Source organism: Gadus morhua, chromosome 6 (assembly GCF_902167405.1).
Source record: "Gadus morhua chromosome 6, gadMor3.0, whole genome shotgun sequence".
In the NCBI taxonomy this organism is placed as follows: domain Eukaryota; kingdom Metazoa; phylum Chordata; class Actinopteri; order Gadiformes; family Gadidae; genus Gadus; species Gadus morhua.
In genome coordinates this window covers 4,749,059-4,776,154 of record NC_044053.1, presented here as the reverse complement: position 1 = coordinate 4,776,154, position 27,096 = coordinate 4,749,059, and the positions used below count along the sequence as shown (strand labels likewise).

Sequence of the window (27,096 nt, the reverse complement as noted above, 5' to 3'; positions counted from 1 at the left end):
TAGTACGGGTAGGGTGGTGCACGTGCTCTCACACACACACACACCACACACAACACACACACACACCACACACACACAGAGACACACACACACACACACACACACACACCACACACACACACACACACACACACACACACACACACACACACACCACACACACACACACACACACCACACACACACCAGATTGCTTGAACGATAGCAGAAACTTCCCACACTGAACTACTATGCTGCCTACAGCTCTGGGTTTGACTGGTTCTTGGTAATTTGACTAGATGTCCTTTCGAGCTTTCCTCTACTTCAAAGCCTTCTCCATTTAGAATTAATATGTGCACATGTTTGGCTTTTCCGCCAGCCGGCATTTCAGTCAAACTCGCTCCTTTCTAACCCCAAGCCTTAGTTCCATGATTATAGTCGTAGTCTGTCATTTCCACTGAGCCTATGATTAGTGTGTGTGTGTGTGTGTGTATGTGTGTGTTGTGATTGCTCGTGAGTGTATGTGTGTGTGCTCATGTGTGTGTGTGTATTTGTGTGTGTCCGTGTCCCTCCATCTGCATGTGGAGTGGTTTGCCTCGGGCTAAACAGACAAGTGAGGGACCAGTCACAGCACAATCATTTGTATTCCTGCTCAGCTGTCATCCCTCTCCTTTTTTATCTCCCTCTCTCCGTCTCTCCTCCTCGTCTCCCTTCTCTGCCTCCGCCATCTCTCGCTCGCCTTCCTTCGCTTCTCTCTCTCTCTCTCATCAAGGTCTCTCTCCACTCGCTCTCTCTCTCTCTCTCTATCTACCTTCTCTCTCTCTCTCTCGCACCACAAGGAACTCCACCATGTCAGGAGAGGCTGTACATTACTGGGATGAAAGGGTGCACATACAATGTGTATGCATATTCACGTGCACTTCTGTGTGTGTGGTGTGTGTGTGTGTGTGTGGTGTGTGGGTACACACGCCCTCACACACAGTGGCGTGGGGCGCATGCTGTTTTTAGGTTCCACAGCCAATCAGTGAGAAGAGCCAGCCACGGGGAAGAGGTTCAAACACAGAGACACCCTGATCAGATCAAAGCATGTTGAGCACGCCACTCACTCATGCACGACCACGTGGGGGGGCAGCAACCGTTCTCTCACATGCACAGACACACACACAGACACAAACACACACAAATACATTCACACTCACACACGCACGCACACACACATACATTCATGCTCACATTCACACATACACACACAGGCACGCACGCTGTACACTGAGACCTCTTTTAAATATTCCAAACATTTAGTCAGTTGATTGCTACGACGCGAAGCTGTTTGATTGTTGCACCCCCCCCCCCCCCCCCCCCCCCCCCGTGCCTCCATCAACCTCCACTTCTCCACCCCCCCGCCCCCCTCCTTGAGTCCTCCAAAACCCCTCAACGCTCATGAGCAATGGTGTGGATGAACGCCCGGCGCAATCAGCTGACTAGCTACTCTCGCTCTCTCTCGCTCTCTCTCGCTCTCTCTCGCTCTCTCTCGCGGTCCTTCGCTCTCGCTTTTTCACTCACACACACACACACACACACACACATATTATTCAGGGATGCTTTGTTTCTCGCCTTGTCTCACAAAGGGGGATCTCTCTGACTCTGTCTTTCGCCGTCTTTATAAAAAGCCAATGTCTTCTAAGGCATTTGAGTCATCCCCAGCAGAACTGCACCGCCTTGGCTGTGGCATGGCAGGGAACGAGGTGTGTGTGCTGACACACTGACACACTGTAGGTGAACTCGTGGTGGTTCTGCTCCCGTCCTTCTAGTCTCTGCCGCCGCCCTTCCCAGTGCGTTGGCGGTAAGCACACACGGTCTGCCCATTAGTCACTGAGTCGTCACGCTCTCTCTCTTCCTCTTTCTCTCAGTCTTACTTTTGTCTTACATCCATATTATCCACCACTCATTCTTGCCCTTTCTCTGTTTCTAATGCGAGGCAGAAGAGAAGACACAAACAACCCGTGGTGATGGTGTTAACCCCGGCGGGATCGAGCACATGGCTAGCATCACAAACACTAGAGATTATTCTCCTGCCTGCGGGGTTCACCGTCAGGCTAAACTATCTCTCTACATGTACTGCGCATGGAGAAGTGGATCGATTATTGGGGAAAAAAAATGTATCTTCTAGTTCAATGATTGTTTTTGAAGTCTCTTCTCAGGCTTAAAGTGTTAGGGTTAGAGTTAGATTAAGTTGTTCTGTTTTAAGTTCAACACACATGCAAACAAGACAAAATTGCCTGATTGTTTTATTTATATATATATATATATATATATATATATATATATATTAGAGCTGTCAAGCGATTAAAATATTTAATCGTGATTAATCGCATTAATGTCATAGTTAACTCTAATTAATCGCGATTAATCGCAAATTCTTTTTCTATGCTAAATATCCCTTGATTTTTTTGTCCCATAATTCTTCTCATTTTAATTCTCTTATCAACATGGTGAAGTGCATCGGCTTGCCTTGTGCAAATGATTTTTTATTGATAACAACATTGCCATATACACTGATCAAACAGGACGATACAAAAAAAGAGCCTATAGTGCAATTAAACGACTGCTTTGAACAAATGTCATTTGAACATAGCAGTCAGGCTACTGCTTTCTTTGTTTTGAGCCAAAGAAAAAAAAAAAAAAAATTTTTTTTTTTTTTTTTAATAAAGTAATTGCGTTAATCGCGCGATAAATTTTTAACGCCGTTAAATTTGGTTTGCGTTAACGCCGTTAATAACGCGTTTAACTGACAGCTCTAATATATATATATATATATATATATATATATATATATATATATATATATATAAATATCAAATCAAGTTTCAGTTTGTCAGGTATTGCAATCATCCAGAGTACAGGGCTGTATCCCCTAAGGGTATAATTTACAATTATTCAATAAATGGACCCCATATATTTGGAAGTCTAATGGCCACTTTAGATTTATAGAAGCGTATTCTCTCCATCTGTATGATTATAATCATCTCACAGAGGCATTTCATAAAGCAGGGGTGTGTATGGGATTTCCAATCAGTTCCTCAGATGTATAGCTTTAAGTAGTTTCTGAGCATCCAATGAGTGCAGGTTCTCGAGCGGGAGGAATGTCCTCTCCACAGGCCTCGGAAAATCACTAGGATATTTCGCACCAATATTGGAAATGAGTAAATGAGGACAGAGCCAGAAAATATGTGGTAAAGAGCCCTCTGCACCTTTGCATCCGTCACACAATGGAGAAACGGATTTGTTGTGATTTTTTCTCTGAATACTGGAGCCTATGGATGACTTTGAATTTCAAAAAGATTACTGAATGTCAAACCTTCATTCCAAACGTCATCAGACACCTTGAGATCCAGCTCAGTGGACCCCCTTTAAGATGATTAGTGGATACAGAGGTTGCAAGCAGACAACGCACAACGAGACATCAGGTGTTTGAAGTCTGGCGGAGAGACTGCACCGGCTCATTAACGGAGGCCACGCTCTGGCGTGGTTCCAAATGTGGGCTTTTGTCTTTCACATGAAGCCTCATTTACAGATACTGAAAGCCAGTGGGAGTCAGAGATGTTCGGATGTTGCTCCCAGCTGTCTCAATGGTGCAAACTGTTTTTTTTCCCTCACGTTGACTCCAGATAAACAACAAGTCGTGCGGGACAGGTGACGGTTCCGCTGCAGGTTTCCCAGGATGCCGAACGCGTGCAGCAGCTGGTTCTGGCCAGCCCGCTGGACAGAAGCACCTCGCGGATCGCCGCATCCAGAGGGTCATCCTGTCGCCGAGGACAACGCTCATCAACTTCCTGGTGGACGAGTGATGAAGGGGCGAAGCGCAGGAGAATCCTCTCTGACTGCCTGTCGGTCTGTCTGTCTGTCTGTCTTGCCCTCCTTCTGTCAGTCAGACACGCCAGAGACAGTTTTTATTGTGATGGATGAATAACTCTTTTTGTACATATATCTTAAAGGGAGTGTAAATAATATAAAATACTGTTTTTTCGTATCATCGTGTGTCATGGCTGTACTTCCTTTGGCGTGGCGGTCGGTTCACTTTCTCTTCCAGTTGTTATATCTCAGAGGATCACACACCCTTTCTGTTTGTCAGTCTAGGTCTCTGTCGGTCCATCCGTCTCATAGACTTTCTGTCTGGCTGCGTGTCTGTCCGTCTGGCTGTCCCGCCTGTATGTGGGCTTAGCTTAGCCTCGTATCGTTGGCCTCAGCCATGGAGCTGAGAGCCTTACATAGCCACAGGACCGTCTGCCAGACCACAGAAGCACATGACAGGAACATCAACATTGACGAGCAGAAATTATATGCAGTCTTTTCGAGAAAGAATTTGACAAATTATCCGAAACATGGAGTGCCAAAAGATTTGCCTCTAATGGAAGTCCCGCCCTACCTCTCAACTCTCACCTCTAAGACCCATAACAATGTAACAGACATCAGTCTGAAGTCTGCATCTCTCGTCTCTTACCTCTAAACAGTGGTGGACTCGGGGGGTGGGGGGGTCGCCCCCACTTGTGCCTCCATGGTTGAAAAAGTGCCCTCAAGAATGGCGAATACGAGAGAAAGTGCCTTATTGGCTGCCCTTAACATGTGAAAAAAATGATTGGGTGCCCTTTGGTGCCCCTTCATAAAATAAATTATGATGATGAGCCCTCTAGATAAGAAAATTTGATAACTTGCCTCAATGAGTGCCCTCTTGATGCCCTTACAGTGCCTCCATGGTTGAAGAAGGGCCTTCTAGAGGGGTGAATACGAGAGAAAGTGCCTTATTGGCTGCCCTTTACATGTGAAAAAAATTAATGGGGGCCCCTTCATACAATAAATTATGCCGATGTTCCCTCTAGAGCAAGAATGTGCCCTTTTTATTTTTTCGCCCCTGCCCTTCAAACACTCTGAGTCCGCCACTGCCTCTAAACCCATGTAACTATGTAACAGATATCGCTCTGAAGACCCGCCTTCTCTCGCCAAAACACACACATTCAAAGGACTCCCTCTGACCTGATCTGACCACAGAGCATCTTTGAACGTGTTGTGCAGCCACTGTCATCGCCCCCTTTGAGTTCATTGTTGTGGGAATCACAGTCCCATTAATGATGGCTCCGACGAATAATTCGGAACTGTACAGCATAACGTTGCTATATAATGCTCTCTCATCCACTTCAAGTTATTAAATAGATATAGTTCATACGGATACATTTGTACACATGTCTGGATATATAGATTTCAAACCAAATGTTATATATTTTTTATTAATATATATAAATGTATATGTATAGATAAATATTTTTTATTTTGATCCAACATTGTTTCACCCATAGACAATAATGCAAGGGGCCTGCCCCCATGGTTGCTCTCATAACCTTTTCTCCACATTGCTCTGGTCTGACGGTCCGGGGACAGGATGTGGCTGACAGGAGAAGCAGAACAACAGGAAGAGAACCCAGGAATGAGGGTATGTTTGGCCCAAAGCCTTGGCTAAGTCCACTTTTACCTGCTGTCTCTTTCCCGTAGAAGAGTATTGGTCAATCCTGAATGCCTTCAAGCCTTCAAACATAATAAATATGGACAGATCCTTTAGGCGTACACCATGACAGATTTATGTCATTTTTAAACTTACATTTTCTTGACTCATAATATAATTGTCATTCATTACAAATCCTTTTTAATGTCAGAAAATGATTCATCGGTTATGCAAGCTGATCACCAGTTACCCTTCCTTGGCTTTTGAAGAGAAGTGATTCCGGAAAATAATTTGAAGAAATAATTATTTAATATTTATCCCATGACTTCTCAATTATTACCAAATGTATTTTGATGAAATCATCTGACCATTTTAATCTATTCTGTTGTGAAGATAGCCCATGAAATAAAATTAGAGTGCATCATAGCAACTAGGCCTCATCTTAAAACTAGTCAACTTTATATCCATGCTGGTAATGACGTCTTGATCGATCTGACTTAGTTATAGACGGCATGTTGATAATAAAGAAACAGCCTTAGCAGTGAAAATGTGGTTGAGCAAATTTCTGAGGTGTGTGATTAATAAAAGTTGGTTACCGATAGCAACTGAATTCATATAACACTTACGTCACACTCAGCAGTTTCTATGGAGACCGAAGTATTCAATTGGCAACAGTATTAAGTGTGAGTTTTCTTGACAAATGTATCATGAGATCTCCCTTTGTTACGTTTCGAACTTCCCTTTACACACTCACAAACACATACGCACACACATAAGCACACATCCACCCATCCATATTCCTTTTGCGAAAATTAGAGACTATAGTAAACCAGGGCGCATATTTGTGTACCAGTGACAATCCAGACTCCTGGGGCTGGAACCTTTTTCGAGTTTATTTGGTCACGCTTCGAAGCAGTTTTCCGTGAGCTCATTGTGTTGGAGGTGGTCCGTCGTTCCTTTAATTGTTCCATGCGTAAGGCCAAGCTCCCTGCACACATGTGAGTGGGTTGGCCTTGCTGAGGCTGCTCAGGTGTTGACCTCAATCTGGAGGGAATACAATGAATCACAATAGGAGCCATTTACTTTTCCTACGTAAAGTACATTCTCTCGTGTATTCTCTCCAATGCCTTATTTGTACAGAAACTAGACAAACGCCTGCCTGTTTACATGCTAGTTTCAATAACGTCAGAAGTTTTTCCCGACAACAGGCCAAGGTTCTGACTCCCTGTGGTCAAGACAGTCATAGCAAGAGTAGGGTGCGAACCCCGGTGTGCTGGTTCAATTCCCTATCTGGCTATTGTACCAATGGCCCTCTAATATATCAATTACTCCCCCAGTGTGATGGATAGCCTAAGTAAATATGAGCTGAGACCGCTCAGAGAGACAGCACATACTAGATATGAGCTGAGGCAGACGTGTCATCAGGGTAAAGTAGGTGTAATTAGGTAGATCTGTCATTACGGTAGACAAGATATGAGCTGAGGAAGACGTGTCATTACGGTAGAGTAGATATGAGCTGAGGAAGACGTGTCATTACGGTAGAGTAGATATGAGCTGAGGACGATTTGTCATTACGGTAGCGAAGATATGTGCTTAGGTATATGGGTCCATTACGGTAGAGTAGATATGCGTAGTGGTAGCTGTGTCATTACGGTAGTTTAGATATGCGCTCTGCGCCTTTAAAAGCTAACTGCGCCCAGGTCCCACGGTCCACTGGCCACGCCGGGGTCTATCCACTCCTGACTGAGTCTTACCAACGCCACTGTGTCCAGTAAGACGTGTTGGCAGCAGGAGCAGCCTTCTTCGCACGGATGTATAAGCGCGACATTGTAAGTAACCAACTGTTTTTGTGATAAAGTTGCCCAAGGGGAAAGTTCTCAATGAAGGGGTTCCGCGCCCAGCGCCATGATTTAAGTTTTAAAAGGGGTCGTTGGATCTTTTCGTTATAGCCAGACAGCGCACCGCATCACAGTTTGGAACCACTTAAACTGAGTAACGAAGAACGTGTTGGTTACTCACTAATGCGACGAAAAGTCGAATTCGGCTCAGAAGAGGAATATCAACTTTTGACCAAAGACCCTTGGTACATTCAGTGCCCCATGGACACTGCTCCGCTTCGGGACCTCAAGACGAGACGCGGTGTAACTTTCTGATGCTGGTACCGGTCTCTAGTCTGTGATCCTACCAGGCTTTTGTTCATTCTTCTACTTTGTCAAAACGCCAACGGCGAACAACTTTTCAAAATGGATAAATACGAGGATTTGGGTTTGGAGGCAAGTAAGTTTATAGAGGATCTGAACATGTATGAAGCGTCTAGAGACGGGTTGTTTCGGACGAGGAGAGATGCGGGGAACAATCCCGACTTCGAAGAAACCAGGAAAGTGTTTGCCTCGAAAATGACAAAGATCCACATGCAGAAGCAACAAGAGGAGCAGGCAAAAAACACCCTGGCGATACGAATGAACGGGGGTCCCGGTAGCGCGTACTACACCAAAGACAGGCCGCCCATCAATAGCTCCCGACAGGCGTCCGAAGCCGCGGCCAAACCCCCCATGCTCTCCGGCCCGGTAGCGCCCGTAGGCGGGAATCAGTACGCGCAACATGACGGGCAGAAACCGCATCCAGTCCTCCAGCCAGAAGTTTCACAGGGCAGGGCACATGGCTACGGAAACAATTACGATAATAAGGAGCGTTTTGAGCCCCATTACCAACACCACACCCCAGCTCCTTCCAATTCAGGAAACGCGCCCAACAGCACGCCCACACTTGGGCACCCAGTCAGCCCATCGGGTGCTTGGGGAAGTTTAAGTGGGAGCCAGTCATTCCCATCCCCTCCTGGTTCAATCTCTGAGAGCAGTGTGTATCCTCAGCAACCCAAACACAAGTCTCCGTCCCACTCCCCTCACAGCCACCTCTATCCCGGCATCCCGGGGGCTCCAAAGGCCCCAGCCCCTCCAGAGAGGCAGAGTCCCAACTCCACCTTACGGCTCGGAGAACCTCCCAGCTCGGGCAAACCGGACCTCATCCCTGGCCTGCCACTCTGTGCCTTCACGGGCGGAGCTAGCTTCCAGCTTCAGCAGCCCTCCGCCCAGCCCCTGCCTGTAACACCACCCACCACAGCCTACTACCCTTCACCCCCGTCCACCCTCCGGACCTCCGCAAGCCAGGGGAACTCCTATCACAACGGGCCCCCCGCTCAGAACCACGGCCTGGCTGCTGGGATGGCCGTGGGCACCCTGCTGGGACCCCGGTCTGGATCCCCACAGCTCAAAGCCCACGTGACCCCGACCCCAGGACTGGCCCCCAAACACCAGGCTGAGGGGGACCCCCGAGGGTCCCCCCTCTCCCGAGGGTCCCCCCTGGGACAGGTGGCCCTCGCTGAGGCCCAAGGTCGCGGTCCCCCCGTGGAAGAGGCTGCTGCTGCTGCTGCTGCTGCTGCTGCTGCTGCTGCTGCTGCTGCTGCTGCTGCTGCTGCTGCTGCTGCTGCTGCGGTGGTTCTGCCCGGCCAGGCGGTTGCTGCCCTGGCGCCCGACACGGGGCCTTCTGCCGCTGAAGCCAAGGCAGACGTCGCCACACAACACCTGGAGACGGAGGCCAAGCCAAAGACGGACTACTTTGGTAAGATCTCTCTCTCTCCCTCTCTCTCTCTCTCTCTCTCTCTCTCTCTCTCTCTCTCTCTCTCTCTCTCTCTCTCTCTCTCTCTCTCTCTCTCTCTCTCTCTCTCTCTCTCTCTCTCTCTCTCTCTCTCTCTCTCTCTCTCTCTCTCTCTCTCTCTCTCTCTCTCTCTCTCTCCTCTCTCTCTCTCTCTCTCTCTCTCTCTCTCTCTCTCTCTCTCTCTCTTCCCAACCTCTCAGGAGGCTGTTGCAGTGCAGGATACAAAGTGATAACGTTTAGCACGCGCAAAAGCCTTTTTAAACTTTGTATTGCGGTTTTGAACGGTATTTCCATACAGTGTCTTTTGTTCTGACATTCCTGTCGCACTCCCCCACACAAAGCTCTCAGATTGGGTGGCCTGTTGCAGCGCGGGCCCCAGTTGTCATTGTTTGTGTGTGCGTCTGTGTCCTTGATGGTCGTACTTGATAGCGGATCCCTGAGCTTGGTGTGCATGCATTCCATAAAACCTTACATTGCAATGCGGCAGGCAGGTGCTTTGCGCGCTCTTTGTTGAAGTAGATCCAGGCTCATGACCCGTTTAGAGTTTAAAATATTTGGCAGTAACAGAAACTTGCATACACATTATCAAGTTCTCGCTCACACTCCTCTGTCCCCCCCCCCCCCATCCAATAGAATGCAAATTCATTTTACATAATTTCAAAATAGGGACTTTCTTTAATGTCCTGCTTTAAATAATGCCCCTTAAACGTGTGTCTGTATCTTTTCCTTTTTCACAAGATTCTTCCAAGTGTGAGATACAGTCTGAGTGTCTGTGTTAGTGAGAAGGTAATCTGAGATCCCCCTACTATCATTGGCGGACTCAGAGGGAGGGGGGGAGAATAAGAGATAAAGTGCCTTATTGGCTGCCCTTTACATGTGAATACAATTATTGGGTGCCCTCTGGTGCCCCTTCATACAATCAATTATGATGATGAGCCCTAGAACAAGATAATTTGATAACGTGCCTCAATGAGTGCCCTCTTAATGCCCTTACAGTGCCTCCATGGTTGAAAAAAAGTGCCCTCTAGAGTGGCGAATACGACAGAAAGTGCCATACATGATGCATCATAGCTTTTTGCAGGCTGGTTGGGCCCCATGTTGTGCAGAATGTGCCCCTTTTTATTTTTTCTGCCCTTCAAACAGTCTGAGTCCACCACTGCCTACTATGCCGTATCATACTAACTTCTGGGGAGAGACATCACAGAGCCTGGGATGCAATCCAGAGTGTCAGAGTTACCGCTTCTGTCCTCTTCTGCTACGAAGATATTCTACCGACGTTAACTAATTGCGGCGCTGGATGAGGCGTTCAGAAGGGGGGGATTTTAATAAGTGGATAACTACAAGCTGCCAGGCTACACGGTGTTGATATCAAACCTTTACAGACATTTCTTTTTTTTACAGTTTACAGTTTAGTTTTCAGAGGTTGCGTTCGCTTCTAATAGCCAATGACGTACTTATAGAGCCCGCCTTCAGCAACATGATAGGATGAAACAAAGAATTTTGAAGTAAGGTAAAAACCTTATTCACTTAGATTTGAGGTTGTATGGCATACGATTTTAAATGTTCAATCTAAATTCTGATATAGTTAGTGCTTGGTGTGATGTGGGCATAGTAGGTGTCTACGAACCCTAAACACTGTGCGTACGCGGTGTTGGAAGTCAGTGTGATAGGGTTACACCATGAATTGAAAGTAGGATGAAAGTAGGATGAGTAAGGCTCTTTGACAGTCAATGAGAATGACGGAGGTGCCTGGAGTTTGTGATGCAGTATAAGCCTGACTCAGCACTGTATTAGTTTCCCGTAGACTGCAGTCAAACAGGCCAACATTAAAATGCATTTGCGATCGGCGACCTGTGTGCAAATGCTATCGCCCCCATCAACCTTTCACCACTATTTTATTTTTAACGTTCCCTTTTATATGATAACTTCAGGAAACTCGTGATTCTGAATAAGCAATCAGTTCATTGAAAAATCAAGGATAATGTGAGCGTCCGCAGAACCATGTTTGGTCAATTATGAGAGTGATCCCAGTGTGGACTCTAAGCTCGCACGCAATCTCAGGATAACTAGTTACTATAAGTGGAAACCGCATAGTGTTGTGCTACGCACTGCTGGAAAATCTCAGAGACCCTCGGCATACAAATATTTCAAACTTCCTGGAGAAGCATTCTTTTGCGCAGACACCTGCGCACAGATGTATCCCGTGGGCTCTGGACTTCTTATTCCCTCCACAGATGTCATTCTCTTCATCCTTGGAGGACATTCCCGTTGCGTTCTTTCGATCCTGGGTCTGGGAGGTTTGGCTGCTGTTCAGTCCTTTCCAAATGACCTCATCATCACCACGAAGACAGACCTGTGCCTGCGCATTTCTCCATTTCCAGGAGAAATGGAGAAAGGCACACCCAGGCCGACAGACACACGCTAACACAACCATTGGTTCGACATGCCTTTTCATTTAGTTTCTCCTGAGTTAGGTTGAAGTGACCTTGCCCTTCCCCCTTTTGAAATTCTAATCTCTTGGGCTCTTTTTTTTTTTGGGCTTCTTTTCTATTTGTGTTGTCACTTCGTCCGGCCAGCAGATTGTGTCCGACTTGATGAACATCGTCCCCCTGTCCTGTTTTTGACGGAGAGCGCAGTCCAAGCCCAAATTGGATAAGAGAGGGAGAGAGAGAGAGTATTCTATTTATATTGAGGGCTATGTTCTCACTCTTCGTGCGTCTGACGGCTTCTCTTCCGCATGTCACCCGGCCACAAGGGACTACAGGTAACACAGGGAACAGGCCACAGGAGTCTATGATTTAAGGTCACCTTTGTCCTCACACGACCACGCGTCACTTGATAAGGTCTACTCTGGTTCACAGGAGGTGCATATGTTCTGGATTAGTCGTCGGAGACCTCGGCAGTGCCAGGGTTTCTGGGACTTTGATCAGCGCGCTTAGGGGGTTGTTGATTTTCTTTATTGATGTAAACACGAGTTGAGTTACCGGAGGCCCTGGTTTGGATGAGTTAAGGGCGGGGAAGGGGTCTTGTTTGCTCGCCGGGCAGCCCATAACTGCGTCCCCTGTGTCCTCGGGAAGGAATTTCCTGTTGGAATGTCACAGTTGTAATTCCAGACACCCCCCCGAGTCCTTCATTGACTTTTAAGAGGGGTATGGTGTGTCACAAGCTGGCTGAAGCCCACCTATCCACACTTACATGCTGGCAGGTTTATGGGAAAGCGACAGTGGCCAGTAGCACTAAAATACAAATCCTTTTATTAAACCGCTAACGCTCCTGTGCTGTACAACGCAACACAACAGCAGGAATGGGCACTCGCACAACTATTATCAAAGGCTAAGTCGACCCCGGTTTAAGGAGCAGAACTTTCGCCTGCGACTTTAAAAGAAACAACTTCCATTTAACAACACGTTCCTTTATTAAAATATAACAGAACTTCGATTCCATTACCGCCCACCTCTGTGCCAGAGAAGCGGAGAGAAAATAAGCAGGGCTCTCTTCCAGGGAGTCCCTCGCAGATGGAGGAATAACGTATAATATCCCTGCCGCTCACTAGTCTTTGGAAGTTCCCGAGAGAGAGAGAGACAACGTGGCTCATCATCGTTTGAGTCATGCGTCTTCTAAACACGGACATCATAATTACAACGTGGGAAAAGAGGCGCAATTGCACTGCATGCTGATTATAATTGCTTATATCTGCTCCTTATATTTATGCCCGAGTATTTAGATCCAAAGAAAAGAGTGCCACCTTTTTATTTGAATGCCAAGACCAAGCGGTACACGTTATACTTAAAACAATACAGATATAATGCAATGTTCTCTTTATTGTCAACCTTTTGTGGAATATCTTTTCGCAGTTGGCATGGGGCAGCTTACACTCTTTTTTAAGAGTTATAAAAGTACAGATATACAGATATAATGCAATGTTCTCTTTATTGTCAACCTTTTGTGGAATATCTTTTCGCTGGTGGCATGGGGCAGCTTACACACTTTTTTAAGAGTTATAAAAGCACACATTCTCAACCTCTTACTTGATGCTGGGCTTATAAGGTTCTATCAGGGTCTTAAGGTCCTGCCAGGATCTGTCGGCTCTGCTGTGAGCTGGAGCTGGGATCCGTCAGCATCCCAAACACATTGCAACTGGGACTCCTGGGAGAATGAGTGCAGTCGGTGCCAAAATGACAGCACGGGGGGAACACTGAGGAATGTCTGGAAAAGGGGGAGCGAGGAATTTGAGGAAACCGGCGAACGGGTCGTTAGCTGATGAAAATAGAGGAGGGGAGGGGGGGGGGGTAATATGATCAGAGAGGTGTTGAATGGATGACTAGACAAACGTCTGGAGGAGAGTATGGGGGGGGGGGGTCTTTGTCCGTTGTTACTGGAGACCAAGTGGATGAAGTATTTATGGCGGAGGCTGATTTATGAGAAATGTGAGGGGGGGATATCATAATCTCACCAGATTTTCGCAGATTTTCTAGTTCACATGCTCGCTGGTTGTAGTAAAGTTTTGTCTTCGTATAGGAGGTCAGTGGAGGCCATCTGGCTGTGTGTTGGAGGTCTTATCCATACTCTTCCCACGATCTGTGTGTGTGTGTGTGTGTGTGTGTGTGTGTGTGTGTGTGTGTGTGCACTTCAACTCCTCGGCTACAGAATAAACAGTTGCCAATAAGCCGACACATCGGACGGTCGATGATTTAAAAAAAAATCCCAAACATGTGCTTCGTCTGAAACTTCTTCTTTTTTTGTCATGCATGTGGTTGACATAAAACTGGCTACACTATGGGTGCAATAAGAAGGGTCAGTACTTCCCCAGGAGTGAAGCAGCAGTATAAGCAGGGTTAAGCTTTCAGTCTGTGATCCGACTTGGTTGTGGATATAGGGGGGGAGGGGGGGGAGCGAGCAGCAAGGGAGTTTTGACCGCAGGTGAAGTGGCATGCTGGGGTGGGGTTTTGATTCCCCCTTCACGAACTCGGCCCAGACCCAACCTACCCCCCCCCCCCCCCCCCCCCCCCCCCCCTCTTTCTGCTCCCCTGTCCCATAAAGTGTTGCAGCGAGCAGTTCTGTAAATAATCAGTGTTTTGGAGTATTGGGCCGGCGGTTGCCTGCGTTAGGTTTAGCAGAACATTTCTAGAACAGAACATTATTAACAGTCCTGTTGCTTCTTTGGATGCCCAGTTGCTGCTAGAGCAACCCACTCCCAATTATACGTTCAGTTATTAGTTGTTCGGTTAGCTGCCCAGTCACAACGTTAGCAGCCTTCTTGCGACTTTATCAGCCCAGATGCTAGTCTACCAAAGATGGGGAAAAATAAGGTAAAGGTATGGGGTATTTATCCTCCAGAGGATTTATCCTCCAGAGGAATGTGCAATTTAAAGTATCTTTTTATCTAATATAAAAAGGATAAAGGTTCATTCCTTTTTGTTTTAATATGGTTCACATTAGATTCCAAGGGAAATGCATTCTGGGGTATTTTATATCCACCCATTGCAAAATGAAAACAATCAGATGTTCCTTTTTGAACATGAACGACTTTTGCGCAACAATTGCATTAGTTATGTTGAAGTTGCCTATTATTGGACTCTCATCGATCCTTCCTTAAGTCCGTCCGGTGTGTGTGTGTGTGTGTGTGTGTGTGTGTGTGTGTGTGTGTGTGTGTGTGTGTACCCCTCAGTCTCGCTCTTGCTTTCTCTTTCTGCATGTGCGTGTCTTTCTCCCTATACCCTGTGTGCGTGTGCGCGTGTGAGTGCCGTTCTATAACTCGGTCAGACATGAGGAGCGGATCATGTAGTGGTGGGTCTTAATGTGTGACTGTTTGTGGAGGAGGAGGAGGAGGAGGGCGCGTGATGGGGCCGGCCGTGGGGAGACCGGCTCCAACAGAGGCCTCTTTGTCAGCCGGTGGGCCCGGGCTGTCTTTACTGGGAGGCTGAAGAGCGGACCTCTGTTCCCCTCTCCTGCCCTGGGGGGGTTGTTCAAGTAGGGCTCGGCATACACACACACACACACACACACACACACACACACACACACACACACACACACACACACACACACACACACACACACACACACACACACACACACACACACACACACACAAAGCCGTGCACAAAGACCAACACGCATGCATGCAAGCACGCGCTTAGACACACACTGTTCTTGATTGATCATGGGAGGTTGTGACTAATGTACTCAGTCGTAGTACTATGCACAGCACACAGGTAAATCCTGTAATCTTTTATTGACCCATAATAACAGCATGACATGCAATTTAATTTAAGATGTATTTCATTATTTGATGACACCTGTAATCACCTGGTAAAAAGGACCGAAAGTTTAAGACAGAAATAAAAAGGAGGTGGAAAAGACATCTGGAATCTAGATGACTGAGTCATGTGGCTCGGTGTGCCTGCTGCTTTCCATCCGTCTTTTCTTCCTCTTTCATTCTGTGTGTGTGTGTGTGTGTGTGTGTGTGTGTGTGTGTGTGTGTGTGTGTGTGTGTGTGTGTGTGTGTGTGTGTGTGTGTGTGTGTGTGTGTGTGTGTGTGTGTGTGTGTGTGTGTGTGTGTGTGTGTGTGTGTTTGGCCAGGTATGGAGGCTTAACCCTGATGCTATTGACCGTTAGCCTGTGTGTGTGTGTGTGTGTGTGTGCCAAGTCAAACAGTGCTCTCTGATGAGTGAAGCAGAGTGCTATCCAGCTTCCTGGCTTTGAAAGGATATTTTCTGCAGACATTTTCATTGTTTTAATTCTGTTTGATGTCCTGGTCTCAGTGCTCTGTGCGCCTCCCACCCTGTTCCACTGACCATAGAGCCTCCTGGGGAAGCCAAACTGTGACTCAGCATCCCAGAGTGCTTTAGTATTTATAGAAGGAGGATGAAAAAGTTAGAAAATATAAGAATAAGATGACTGAGGTCGCACAGTTTTCACACATTGCTATTCTGTAATCCACAATAAACTTCTGTTTCAGCGCTGAATGGGAACATACGGTGTTCCATGTTTTGGTTGACCATGCAATATGCTTTTCTTAGTAAGAACTCAATGTGACCATGCATGTTCCTATGTGTGTTTCACGCGTTTGCTTTTGAGATTTAAAAATGGTTTCCATACATCTTTTTTCTACGTCTTTGTGTATTACCAGTTTAGTGGTTTGTGCTTTATTAGCGAGGGGAACGTTGTGCCTTGTGACAAAACGTTTTTGTGTGTGTTTGTTGTGTTCCAGGGGTGTGTGTGAAGTGTAACCAGGCCGTGCACGGAGCCAACCAGGCCTGCCAGGCCATGGGAAACCTCTACCACGACCGCTGCTTCTGCTGCAGCGCCTGCAGTAAGACGCACACACACACACGCACACGCGCACACACACACACTGTGTCTATAGAGTGTGTTCCTCTGTTGACAGAGCCCTCCCAGTTAACCCCACCCCACTCCTCTGGCCTCCTTCTCCTCCACCAAGCGCCCCCCCAGCTGGGTGGCTTTAGCTGAAGGCCGTCTCTTTCACCTGAACCGAGATCCATCTCTTCAGGCGTTCAGCGCCCTGAGCTCAACACACACGCACGCACGCACGCACGCACGCACGCACGCACGCTCCGGCTCGTGGAGCAGAGGTGTGGTGTTTGGTCTCTGGGTGTGTCAGTCACTCCTGCGGCACCCCACATAACATGGACGCCGGGTAGAGGGAGAGAGGGAGGGACGGCGTGTGTTCAGGGAGCACAGAGGGTCAGTCGGGGTCCCTGGGCTCATTCATAACCGTGACTTCCCCGCGATTCTAATCCTCTTAAATTAAAATCCCAGTTCCCTTTTTCTTTTTTTCTTTTTTCTCGTTGACCTTTTTAATATTTTGTTGGCAGATTTATTTTTTTCATCAACTAAATCCTCACTTGCCTCCTGTGCTCGTTAGGAGCTCCGCAACGACGTCCATTAAAGCTCATTATCCTAAATGAACTCGGCCCCTTATCAGATCGCGGACCCGGAGCTCGTCTGCAGCAGTGGCCTCGACGGTGTGTGTGTGTGTGTGTGTGTGTGTGTGTGTGTGTGTGTGTGTGTGTGTGTGTGTGTGTGTGTGTGTGTGTGTGTGTGTGTGTGTGTGTGTGTGTGTGTGTGTGTGTGTGCCATACTTGCATCAAGGGCAGTTTAAATAAAGAGGGGGGGAGATTATAATGAGCTGGTGTGTCTGACGCGACGGGCCGTGTACAGAAGTGCATAGCTCTCATATCTTCCACTGGACGGGGGGGGGGGGGGGGCGGCGGGGCGGCAAGGGCACGCTGGCTGAACCCCAAGAGGAGCCCATCTTGGGGTGGAATGTCGGGCCCCCAGATATGAGGCTCCAGGAGCACATAGGGGGGGTTGTTATGTCAGCTGCCCCCCACGGAGCCAGGGGCCAGACAGACGAGGTATTCACACACACACACACACACATACATAGGTGCGCCGCGTGCACACAAATAGACACTCGCACACAGTCATGCACACGCATACACACAGTTGCACAAATACACAAACGGCCCCGCATACACACACACGCAATTTAGCTTACAAACAGACGCACACAGAGGCGCACACATAAACGCAAAATCGCATCTACAAATAAAGATATACAAAAATGCATGTTTGCCGGCACCCACTCACACCTCCGTCGACCACACAGACCCGCTCACTCACTCACACACCCGGCGGCGTTTCTGCGTTGTTAGCTGAATGTCTCACCGGTGCTTTAAATACCCACCAGCCCGATGCCACCTTCTGGCTGGTGTTGCGCAACACGCCGGTGAACAACATTAGAGCTGTGCGCTCGGCCAACACTGCCCTCGTCACGGCAACCACAAGCGCTCCTCCCGCCCTCCCTAGCTGGAGGTCACTCCATGTAAAAAGCGGAGTTCAGCCGTCAAGGGGAGGGGGGGGGGGGGGGTTATCGTTGACCTCAGCAGCCAGTAGAGAACGCAGACTTGGTACAAGCATGACCGTTAAAACTGTCAGTCGGGATAATGAATAACATGGAGTTGAACTAGCCACGGCCGAACGAAGAATAAATGTAAATTTGCCAACCGCCCGACCACCAAGAGCCACCTGTAGGCCGTCGGAGGAACTACACCGTAGTTGCTTCCACCAGGGATTCACAAACAGGCAGTCATGGCTGGGGGTGTTGACCAGGTCGGTAGAGACAGACCCTCCGTTGTCCCCAATCCCCGCCCCCTGCTGGAGGTGGGGGGGAACCGGTTTGGTAGAGACATTCACCTAGACCTCCGATAGCGCTGTAGCAGATTCTTGTGAATCGGTGCACACTGCCTTGGAATCGTCTCTAATGCCAACAGGTCCCGTTACACGGTTAACCGATATGAGACCTACACCTGCGATGGTACCACAATAAGAATCCCTGTCATCGTCGCTTATGACAACAGGTCCCGTTATACTACTCTAAAGCCAGAGTCTAGTCGTCCCAAGTTTTGCGTCCAAAGTTTTGCCTCGTGGCAATTGTTTCATTTTATTTATTTTTTTGAAAGGTCAATCCATGCCTATTAGACGGACAGAGCTCTAACCTTTTTGGATTTTTCAGTCCCTTCAAAAGGAGGAGCGACCGCACACGTTTATTGTGGTCCCGCCGTTGAGGTTGTCTCCCATCGAGGGACTATAGGCACATGCCGTGCCGTGGTTAAAGTCTCTTCAGCCCCCATTAACAGATATGACCTACACCTCCAATAGTACCACAATAAGACTCATCAGCCCCCATTAACAGATATGAGACCTACACCTCCAATAGTACCACATAAGAGGCCCTTTAGCCAACATCCACAGATATGAGACCTCAACTCCAATAGCCCCAAATAATTAGTAATGCTTCACTTTGTTATCTTCTCATGTTAACGGTACACACTAGACTTGTATAGAACAGTTAAAGAAAACGAGATTCCAAAGTATACGTCTATTATAAGTGGTCCTTTTCCTGGGGCTATTGCACAAAATGATCTTTCTTATGAAAATACAGAGACGCATGTAAAGGATTTTCTTGAATGTCTTCAATTTCCAGAAATAGCCCGTCAGGCTTTGACAAAGGAGGAATAGCTGCCATTCCTGCAGCTCTGGCGTCTGACTTTAATTAAGCCCCTATCTCCCCTAACGACTCGCCACCCTTACTTTATGAGTCACTTTGAAAAAGAAACTGGAATGTGAGGAAGAGGAAGGTCTCTCTCTCTCTCTTCCCCCCCCCCCCCCCCCTGGGACCTCTGCCTCCACAGTCATCATCCACCAGGCCAGTTTGACACCTCTCCTTCATCCAATCCTCTGTCGCCTCCAGAGGTCATTCTTCACACGTGGTGGCCATATTGTCCTCTGAAAGAGAGGGAACGTCCGGGGGAACGTCATGTGACGATACTTTAATGGCTGAAACATGAGCTGGTGGCTTCAAGAGGTTCAAGAGGTTTCGACGCCCATAGTGTTCAGCTGTTGTTGACCCCTACCGCCACATGAATTGAAACTTTATGGCTTTCGTGTCATTTTTTTTATCCATGAGAATAACAAATTACCCGTGATTCGTTGTGTAAAGCAATTTTGAATCATGTCATTGGATTAAGTATTAAATATAATTTAATATAATTGAAAACATTCAGAATACTGTGTGTGTGTGTGTGTGTGTGTGTGTGTGTGTGTGTGTGTGTGTGTGTGTGTGTGTGTGTGTGTGTGTGTGTGTGTGTGTGTGTGTGTGTGTGTGTGTGTGTGTGTGTGTGTGTGTGCAGACTCTGGAGTCATTATAGAGATAAAGAAGGATTCAATGTACCGTGGTTAAACCCCCCCCCCCTCAGAAAATGTGTGGAATGTTCCCTCTTCCTGTGGGCCATGGACAGAGGTGTGTGTGTGTGTGTGTGTGTGTCGAAAAGTTGATGTTTACACAAAGCATACATACATCACCCATTCTAGCCCCCGGAAAGGAAAGGTTCCTGCGGCCACAAAAGAAGCAAAATGGCACCAGCATCTCTCCACTGAGCCTCAGCCAGCGCCTGGCCATGTGATCAGACAGGCTTTAATGAATAGCGATGTCCGGTAACGGGATCCGACCAGGCTGGTGTTCCTGGCTCCACCACATCCAGATGTGCAGAGCCAGCCGTGCTCTGGATGTGTGCGATGAGGCAGGGACTGCCGTGTTGATTTGTGCGTCTGGTGCTTTCTACTCGGGACGGAAGGGATCACATCTGAAGTGTTTATTCCTCCGCCGAGACGGAGAGTATGCACAGGCCAATTACTTTTCGACAAGGGTCTCGCTAAAATAGATTTGATAGAGCAAATTGTTTTTTGGACGTGTTAAAGAAACGTGTTAAACCATCTCCAATGACGTCGTGAGGTAGGTGGTTTATTAGCCTCCTCTGACAGATAAACCAGTGCGTGGTTGCATGTTGTGCTGACGTGTCGTTTGTTTGCCGTGCCTCCTCAGGTCGCAGGCTGCGCGGGAAGGCCTTCTACTTCGTAGGGGGGAAGGTGTTCTGTGAGGAGGACTTCCTGGTGAGTGGCTTCCAACACCCTCCCACACCACTGATCTGGAGCTGAGGCCGACCTCGTAGATGTTGCTTCATCTTCTGGTGCCTTCATCCAGTGCACGCTCTCCACGCAGCGGTCTTATACAGTATATTGTCTACTCCTCAGGATGGATCGACAAGGGACAACTATGGCCTCAATCTGTGTTTATAGTCATATCTGCTATATTCCGTTTTAGTTTCATGATTGTGGTCGTTTAACTAGCATGATTATGGTTTAGTTCTTGATTGGGCTGATCAGGGCATCATGTGACGATTAAATCGATGGCCTTGCAGATACCACCTCTACTTTTATTTTTTTGTACCTCTACTCTACTTTCACGCTCTTCTTTGTTGAGGGCCGAGTGTATGGCAGAGACTTCTCAATGAAATAAAAAGTCTGACGTCTCGGTGACCAGAGTTAAGTAGGAGGTGCAGGACACCGTGATCCCGGGGCAGACCGTATCGGCTGACTCCCATGGGTGAGATTGTGAAGCTGTCTGGAGCCAGAGGGTACCGTATTAGCCCTGCTTCATAAGAGGACAGCTGGGGCTGGTTTCACACCGTTTGAACCAGTAGGGTGTCCACAAGGCTGTTGGTTTGCGAGATGCTGATGTCAATTAAAAAAAAAGGTTATTTTGAGGGACTTATAGCTATGTGAAGCCCATAGTAATTTGGCTGCATCATTATGGGAACTAAGGAAGAAGGATAAAAAAAATAATGGCAATGTCTGAAAACCCTTCTGGTCAATTTCAGATTGTTTGCAGTTCCCCAAGCTGGGTTATGTCTGAGCTAGGGACTAGTGTTTCCTGGGAACCAGACGAATCTGCGAGCTCATGTTTTATTTGCTCTGTCAGATGTCACTGCCCCCCCCCTCCTCCGGTTCAGGACGATTTCCAGCAGACCTGGCCTGGGTCGGGCCAATCACAACCATTTATCGAATATGGGGCGGGTTCAATGCAGTGAGGAACACCCTATGGGATGCTGTTGAGGCATTTTTTTTTCTAGTGTACAGGTCTTTACAATGACAATACCAGTACATGAATGTTTGTGCTTTGTCTGTCTCAGTTCTCAGGTTTCCAGCAGTCTGCTGACAAATGCAACGCGTGTGGACATTTGATCATGGATATGGTAAATTCGTGTGTGTGTGTGTGTGTGTGTGTGTGTGTGTGTGTGTGTGTGTGTGTGTGTGTGTGTGTGTGTGTGTGTGTGTGTGTGTGTGTGTGTGTGTGTGTGTGTGTGTGTGTGTGTGACATTCCCTTCAGGAACATTGAGCAGCTGTGACTGCACATGGCTTCCTGTTGAACATCTGGAATAAGGCTTTAGCAGAAAGAATGCCCTGAATTCTGTCCGAATGTCTGTCCATCTATCCTTTGATTCACATTTTTGTGGGATACAGTTAAATATAAATTGATAAAACACTCACTTATAAACACTTAAATTCACACAAGTACACTTAAGTTCACTCATAGTGAGTGTGTGTCAAAGGCCTGAAGGGTCTACCCGAACCCTAGAACCCGGGTTTGTTTATCGTGTGTAGTTCCCAGTGGACCCGACAAGAGCTGTCTAATTTGCTTGATGATTAGGTTTACCATTATGATCAGATTTACTAGAGCATGAAATAAGGGCGAAAACAGTGAGCAGCGCCAGCGAGTTCAGTCAGAGTGGAAGAAAGGTGCACCGAAAGGACTGATGAATTGTACGGTTAGTGGTGGACTGTTACAGTTCCACTCGTATAAGAAAATGCCCGTCGCATTTTTAAAGCTAAACCATAGCCTAGTCACTTTAGGTCTTTACTTAGGACTGTTATTTCTATCAACTTTTTATTAGGCTACCACATGTTGTATCTGACGTCATAGCCGTTTTTAGCAGCAGAACGGAATTTCTAGTACCATAATCATTTCTTGGTTTGTTGGTCCCATAAAATACCCTACCCGTCTTGGATATGCAATGGGTAGGGTCTAGACATATCTCAGACAAAAACGAAGCGGATCATCAGATTTAATTCTCGAATCCAATCGGATCCCTGAACACATTTCCTGGGTCCATCCGGATTCGGGTCTGTCATTTTGGTCCCGAGAAGACTAGTGTGTGTTTCCTACTCGCTTTGGGGATCTGATGTTCTGTTGCGTTTTCACTTAGATCCTGCAGGCCTTGGGGAAGTCCTACCACCCCGGCTGCTTCCGCTGTGCCATCTGCAACGAGAGTCTGGACGGGGTCCCCTTCACGGTGGACGCCGGGAGCCGGATCTACTGCGTCAAAGACTACCACAGGTTTGATTAACTTATCCTTTGAAGACCATCACCGGTTTGATAAACTCCTCCTTTAAAGACTATCACGGGTTTGATAAACACCTCCTTTAAAGAATACCACCGGTTTGATAAACCCCTCCTTTAAGTCTCCCACTGGTTTGATAAACTCCTCCTCTCGGACTACCACCTGTTTGATCAACTCCTCCTTTAAAAAGAACATTGGATGTGACACATTTTACCTGAAAAGTACAGATAAAGTAAAAGACAAACACCCAGCAAAACATAATTCCTTGTGCATAGGGAATAGGTGTTTCCAATGTATGCATTCTACCTGTAGGCATCCTTGAACCAGATGCCAAACACCCATACCTGGTCCGACACTCTACATACTACACTTCAGCGCCCTACATCACTCTCAATACTACACTCTACGTAATACGCTCTTCATCACTCTCAATACTACACTCTACATAATACGCTCTTCATCACTCTTATAACACTCTACATAACTCTCAATCGACATAATGTGTCAGTCGTCATCCCTCTCCATATGCAATCTGTTGTTGTTGTTGTTGATGTTTTTGTGTACAGGCAAGGCAGCAGCTGTACTCCACATTTAACCATTTGGAATAAATAGACAGGGAAGTCTGTTGCCACTTTATTACCACAAGTAGCTCAGTAGAGACTTAATTAGGTATTATCAAAATACTTGATCTATTGCCCGTTCTGCTCTCTGGAATTCTGTCTTTTTAGGATTATCAAATCCTCAGTTTGAAATCTACAGTTAGTAGATTTCACGTGTTACAAATCTACAAACTGGCATCGGCTTCTATGTTTTCGATTCATTGAATTCCTCAATGGATACAAGCTACAATCAAATGGGTATGACTCAATCAATAATTCTGAGCAATCAATCATTGTCCTAACTCCTTTTTTTATTATCTTCATGTCTCCTACCAGAGTCTTGGCCCCAAAATGTGCATCCTGTAGCCAGCCCATCCTTCCCTCAGAGGTGAGTCTCTCACCGGTTGATAACTTGATGAAAACAAAAAGTACTAAAGAACTAGTGCAAAGGCTTCTATCCACTCTTACAGGTGGTAATACCCAAACCTGAAGTCAACACTAGGGAATATACGGTAAATTAGCCTACAGCCAACAGCCTAGAACACATGACTGCAAGGGCTACCTTCAATCTGGAACAAAGCTTTTAAAATAAAATCTTCTTACTTTTATCTCTTCTTGGAAAAGCTTCTTGAAAGCTTGCCATACTTCCGCATAGAAAGCCGTACTTGTGGTCCTGTTTGTGTTCAATCTGCTGGTAGGAGGTGGGACAATTTTGTCTTGTTGCAGTATGTCAATCACCCACTAGAACTCATCACTCAAACTTTGCGTTGTTGTTCCGAGGTTTGAATTAGACAACAAAACAGCCGCCACCACCAGAAGCTTCTGAAGGATACGCTGATTTTTTAGACTCATAGAAACGCTTTCCGTTCCAACCGATGAGAAACTGCGATGAAACTCCCGTGAAAATCGATGTGAATCTGGCAGGAAGTTGATCGGCGATATTGACTTGATCCTTTTTTTGTGCCCGTCCCCCCCCAGGGGTCAGATGAAACCGTCCGAGTGGTGTCCATGGACCGGGACTACCATGTGGAGTGCTATCACTGTGAGGTAGGTGGAACTGGGGTATTCCCATCACCCCCATACCAGGAATAAAAAAAGGGAACGTTGGCTCGTTTGAAAACACTCATTAGGGCTCAATGCTATCTCTGAAGTCCCCACTGCTGTTTAGACGGAACACAACAAAGAGTTTCTTAAAGGCCTGATTACAGTGGTGGGTGATAACCATAGACTGCGGCCTGTTGCACATCAACATCATCATTATCATCATCATCATAGGGCCCCAGGGCCCTTTCTTGGGGGTGGGGACCCTGAGTGGGGGCCCCAGGGTTAAGGGCCCGAGGGGTAGATGGGCAGACGGAAAGTGACCACATATTGGAAATATGAATTAAAATAAATTCAGATGACCTTGATGTCAAAGTGTAAAAATTGAATGCCATGAATTAAATGAACTTAACATTCAGATAGAAACACAAAATTCAATCGATTTTTTTAAAATTCAAAACATTAATGGCAGTGATTTGCTCCCAAAGTAACGGTTACGAACAATTCAACGGTGAGGTGGTTAGCTCACGTTTGGTTATTGTATTCATGTTGCAGGACTGTAAGATGGAGCTGAACGATGAAGAAGGCCATCGCTGCTACCCCCTTAACGGCCACCTGCTGTGTCACTCCTGCCACCTGAAGCACATCGAGCCGGGCAGCTCGTCGCCCATCGCCGCCTCCTACCAGCTCTAGTTTTGGGTTGAGGGAGCCCCCTGGTGGATATATGAAGGAACTGCCAAAGAAATAGAAGAAGCAAAAAAAAAGTGGACATTCAATACATTTCTATGAGATTGATTTCGTGTCTTTTGTTTGTCTCTGTAAGTAGGCAATCATCGCAGTGTGATCCTGGTTTAGGTCTAGTTGTCCTGAATATTATTCATCTGAACCATTATGTGGTTTGGGCACTAATTTAAATTGGGCCCACATCGCTAAATATTTTAAAATTAGCATAATTATGAAGAAACTTCCATGGAAATTGCTGATATGTTTTGAAATTGTTATTTCGAAGTAGTCTTTATATTTCAACTAGGGCTATAAGGACACAGACTATATAAATATACTGTACCCAGTAGAATAATATAGCTTGCCCGAAAAATTACTATTTTCAACGTTTTTTTTTCTGTATAACCATGCATTGACTCAAATAACCTATATTTATCTGATTTACTCTTGAAGTGAAGTTATTTTCAATAATCCAATAAATTATTTACAAAAATGATTTGAGTGCAATAATGTCAGTGTCACATTGAAGGAATTGTATATCTTAGTTAAGTCCTGATGGGGCTGGAACAAAAAAATATGGAATACCACAATGCAATGCGGTTGGGTTTTTCCGGAGAATAAGAAGCTGAATAACCGGGAAAACCAATACACGATGGAGTCTCCGGCTTTCGTTTAGAAATGTCAACACTTTATTTGGGATTTAACATAGAAAATGTAACATTCTAAATTAATTAAAAAAAACTTGAACAAGGAAATGTAACATTCAACATCAATACAACCTCCAGCTTCCCTCGTGAGTGCCATGATGTGGGGGCATCTGTCTGCGTCACACAAATACCCAGCGCATTTACTGACGCAAATGACGTTTAGAAATGTTCAGCGTAGCGTCCGAATTCTCTTTTGTTCGTTCCCTATATCGTGCACTATATCATGAACATTATATAGGGAATAGTGAGTTAAGTGTATAGGGAACGATTTCAAACACAGCTAATGTTTGGCTTGCATACGTGTATTCGTGTTGATAGCTAGAGTGACTGAGTTGAGACCATCATCGTGTGGCATAACAGGGCATTTTCTGAAGAAGTTTGATAATGCTAGGTTTTGTGTGAGGCCGCTTTGTGAACTACAGCCCCTCGCCGCTCTCGACGCGAATGATACACGTCACCACCCGCCCTTGGTACTCTGCTCCACTTCACCTATTTTTTCCAAGTCGGTCTTGTCCACGCCAGTCGCAGGGAGCATGATGTCGCACACGAGACGTGTAGTCTTTCTCATTGGGCTTTCTCTATAGCCTTTAACTGAACAATTGCACAATAAACGGTCAAACTCTTGAATTGAAAAAATACCATTTCAATCCACAAACAACATATGTGTAAACCGGGGCATATAAAGACTGGGACCAGAAGATAATTACTTTCTCTCCATTGAAGCCCATTCATATTTTTCGATCTCATAGGTCCCATGAGCTCTACTGGAAAGGGCGTGACTTCGCCACTGATCTTTTAAATAATGCAGTGGCCATGATAATAATAATAAATGAAATTTATATAGCGCTTAATATGGTACTCTAAGAAGCTTTACATATTGCCCTATCAAAACTATGTAAGACAGACTAGGAATAAAAGAAAAACAGAGGTTAAACATGAAGAATACGGTGGGAGTTAGGTGGGGAAGGCTAGTGTGAAAAGGTATGTTTTGAGTGCAGATTTGAAAGAAGAGAGGGTTGGAGAGACTTTGATGTGGGAGGGGAGTGAATTCCAAAGGGTGGGGGCAGCAACTGAGAAGGCCCGATCACCCCAAGTCCGTCGCTCAGTCCGTGGAACTTGTAGCAGGTTGGCAG

General features: G+C 46.5%; 2 protein-coding genes across 4 annotated transcripts in view; both read left to right on the top strand.

Annotated features, from left to right (window-relative positions):
- lars2 (leucyl-tRNA synthetase 2, mitochondrial) overlaps window positions 1-4,012 on the top strand; it is a gene marked incomplete in the record, with an annotated part of 27,786 nt that extends 23,774 nt beyond the window's left edge. Inside the window, 1 exon segment of the mRNA XM_030358510.1 lies at window positions 3,648-4,012. Within this exon segment, the coding sequence (XP_030214370.1) occupies window positions 3,648-3,827 (180 nt within the window).
- Window positions 4,013-5,447: 1,435 nt separating this feature from the next.
- Window positions 5,448-25,752, top strand: limd1a (LIM domains containing 1a). Of its 3 annotated transcripts, none has more exons than XM_030358508.1 (10): window positions 5,448-5,464; window positions 7,174-8,886; window positions 8,950-9,091; window positions 16,341-16,442; window positions 20,538-20,605; window positions 21,685-21,747; window positions 22,759-22,889; window positions 23,829-23,880; window positions 24,471-24,539; window positions 25,089-25,752. In XM_030358508.1, the coding sequence occupies exons 2-10, from the start codon at window positions 7,717-7,719 to the stop codon at window positions 25,224-25,226; spliced, it is 1,935 nt and encodes a 644-aa protein (XP_030214368.1). In that variant the 5' UTR covers window positions 5,448-5,464; window positions 7,174-7,716; the 3' UTR covers window positions 25,227-25,752. The 3 variants fall into 3 exon arrangements, with proteins under 3 accessions (XP_030214368.1, XP_030214367.1, XP_030214369.1); XM_030358509.1 differs by lacking the exon at window positions 5,448-5,464 and having other exon boundaries at window positions 7,053-7,302; window positions 7,423-8,886; XM_030358507.1 differs by lacking the exon at window positions 5,448-5,464 and having other exon boundaries at window positions 7,052-8,886.
- Window positions 25,753-27,096: the final 1,344 nt, after the last annotated feature.

Excerpts from the sequence above, each read along its gene's own strand:
- limd1a (XM_030358508.1), top strand. The coding sequence starts at position 7,717 with ATGGATAAATACGAGGATTTGGGTTTGGAGGCAAGTAAGTTTATAGAG. Across the intron at positions 8,887-8,949 it reads GCGGTCCCCCCGTGGAAGAG|GCTGCTGCTGCTGCGGTGGT; the intron begins GCTGCTGCTGCT and ends GCTGCTGCTGCT. Across the intron at positions 22,890-23,828 it reads TGCGTCAAAGACTACCACAG|AGTCTTGGCCCCAAAATGTG; the intron begins GTTTGATTAACT and ends GTCTCCTACCAG.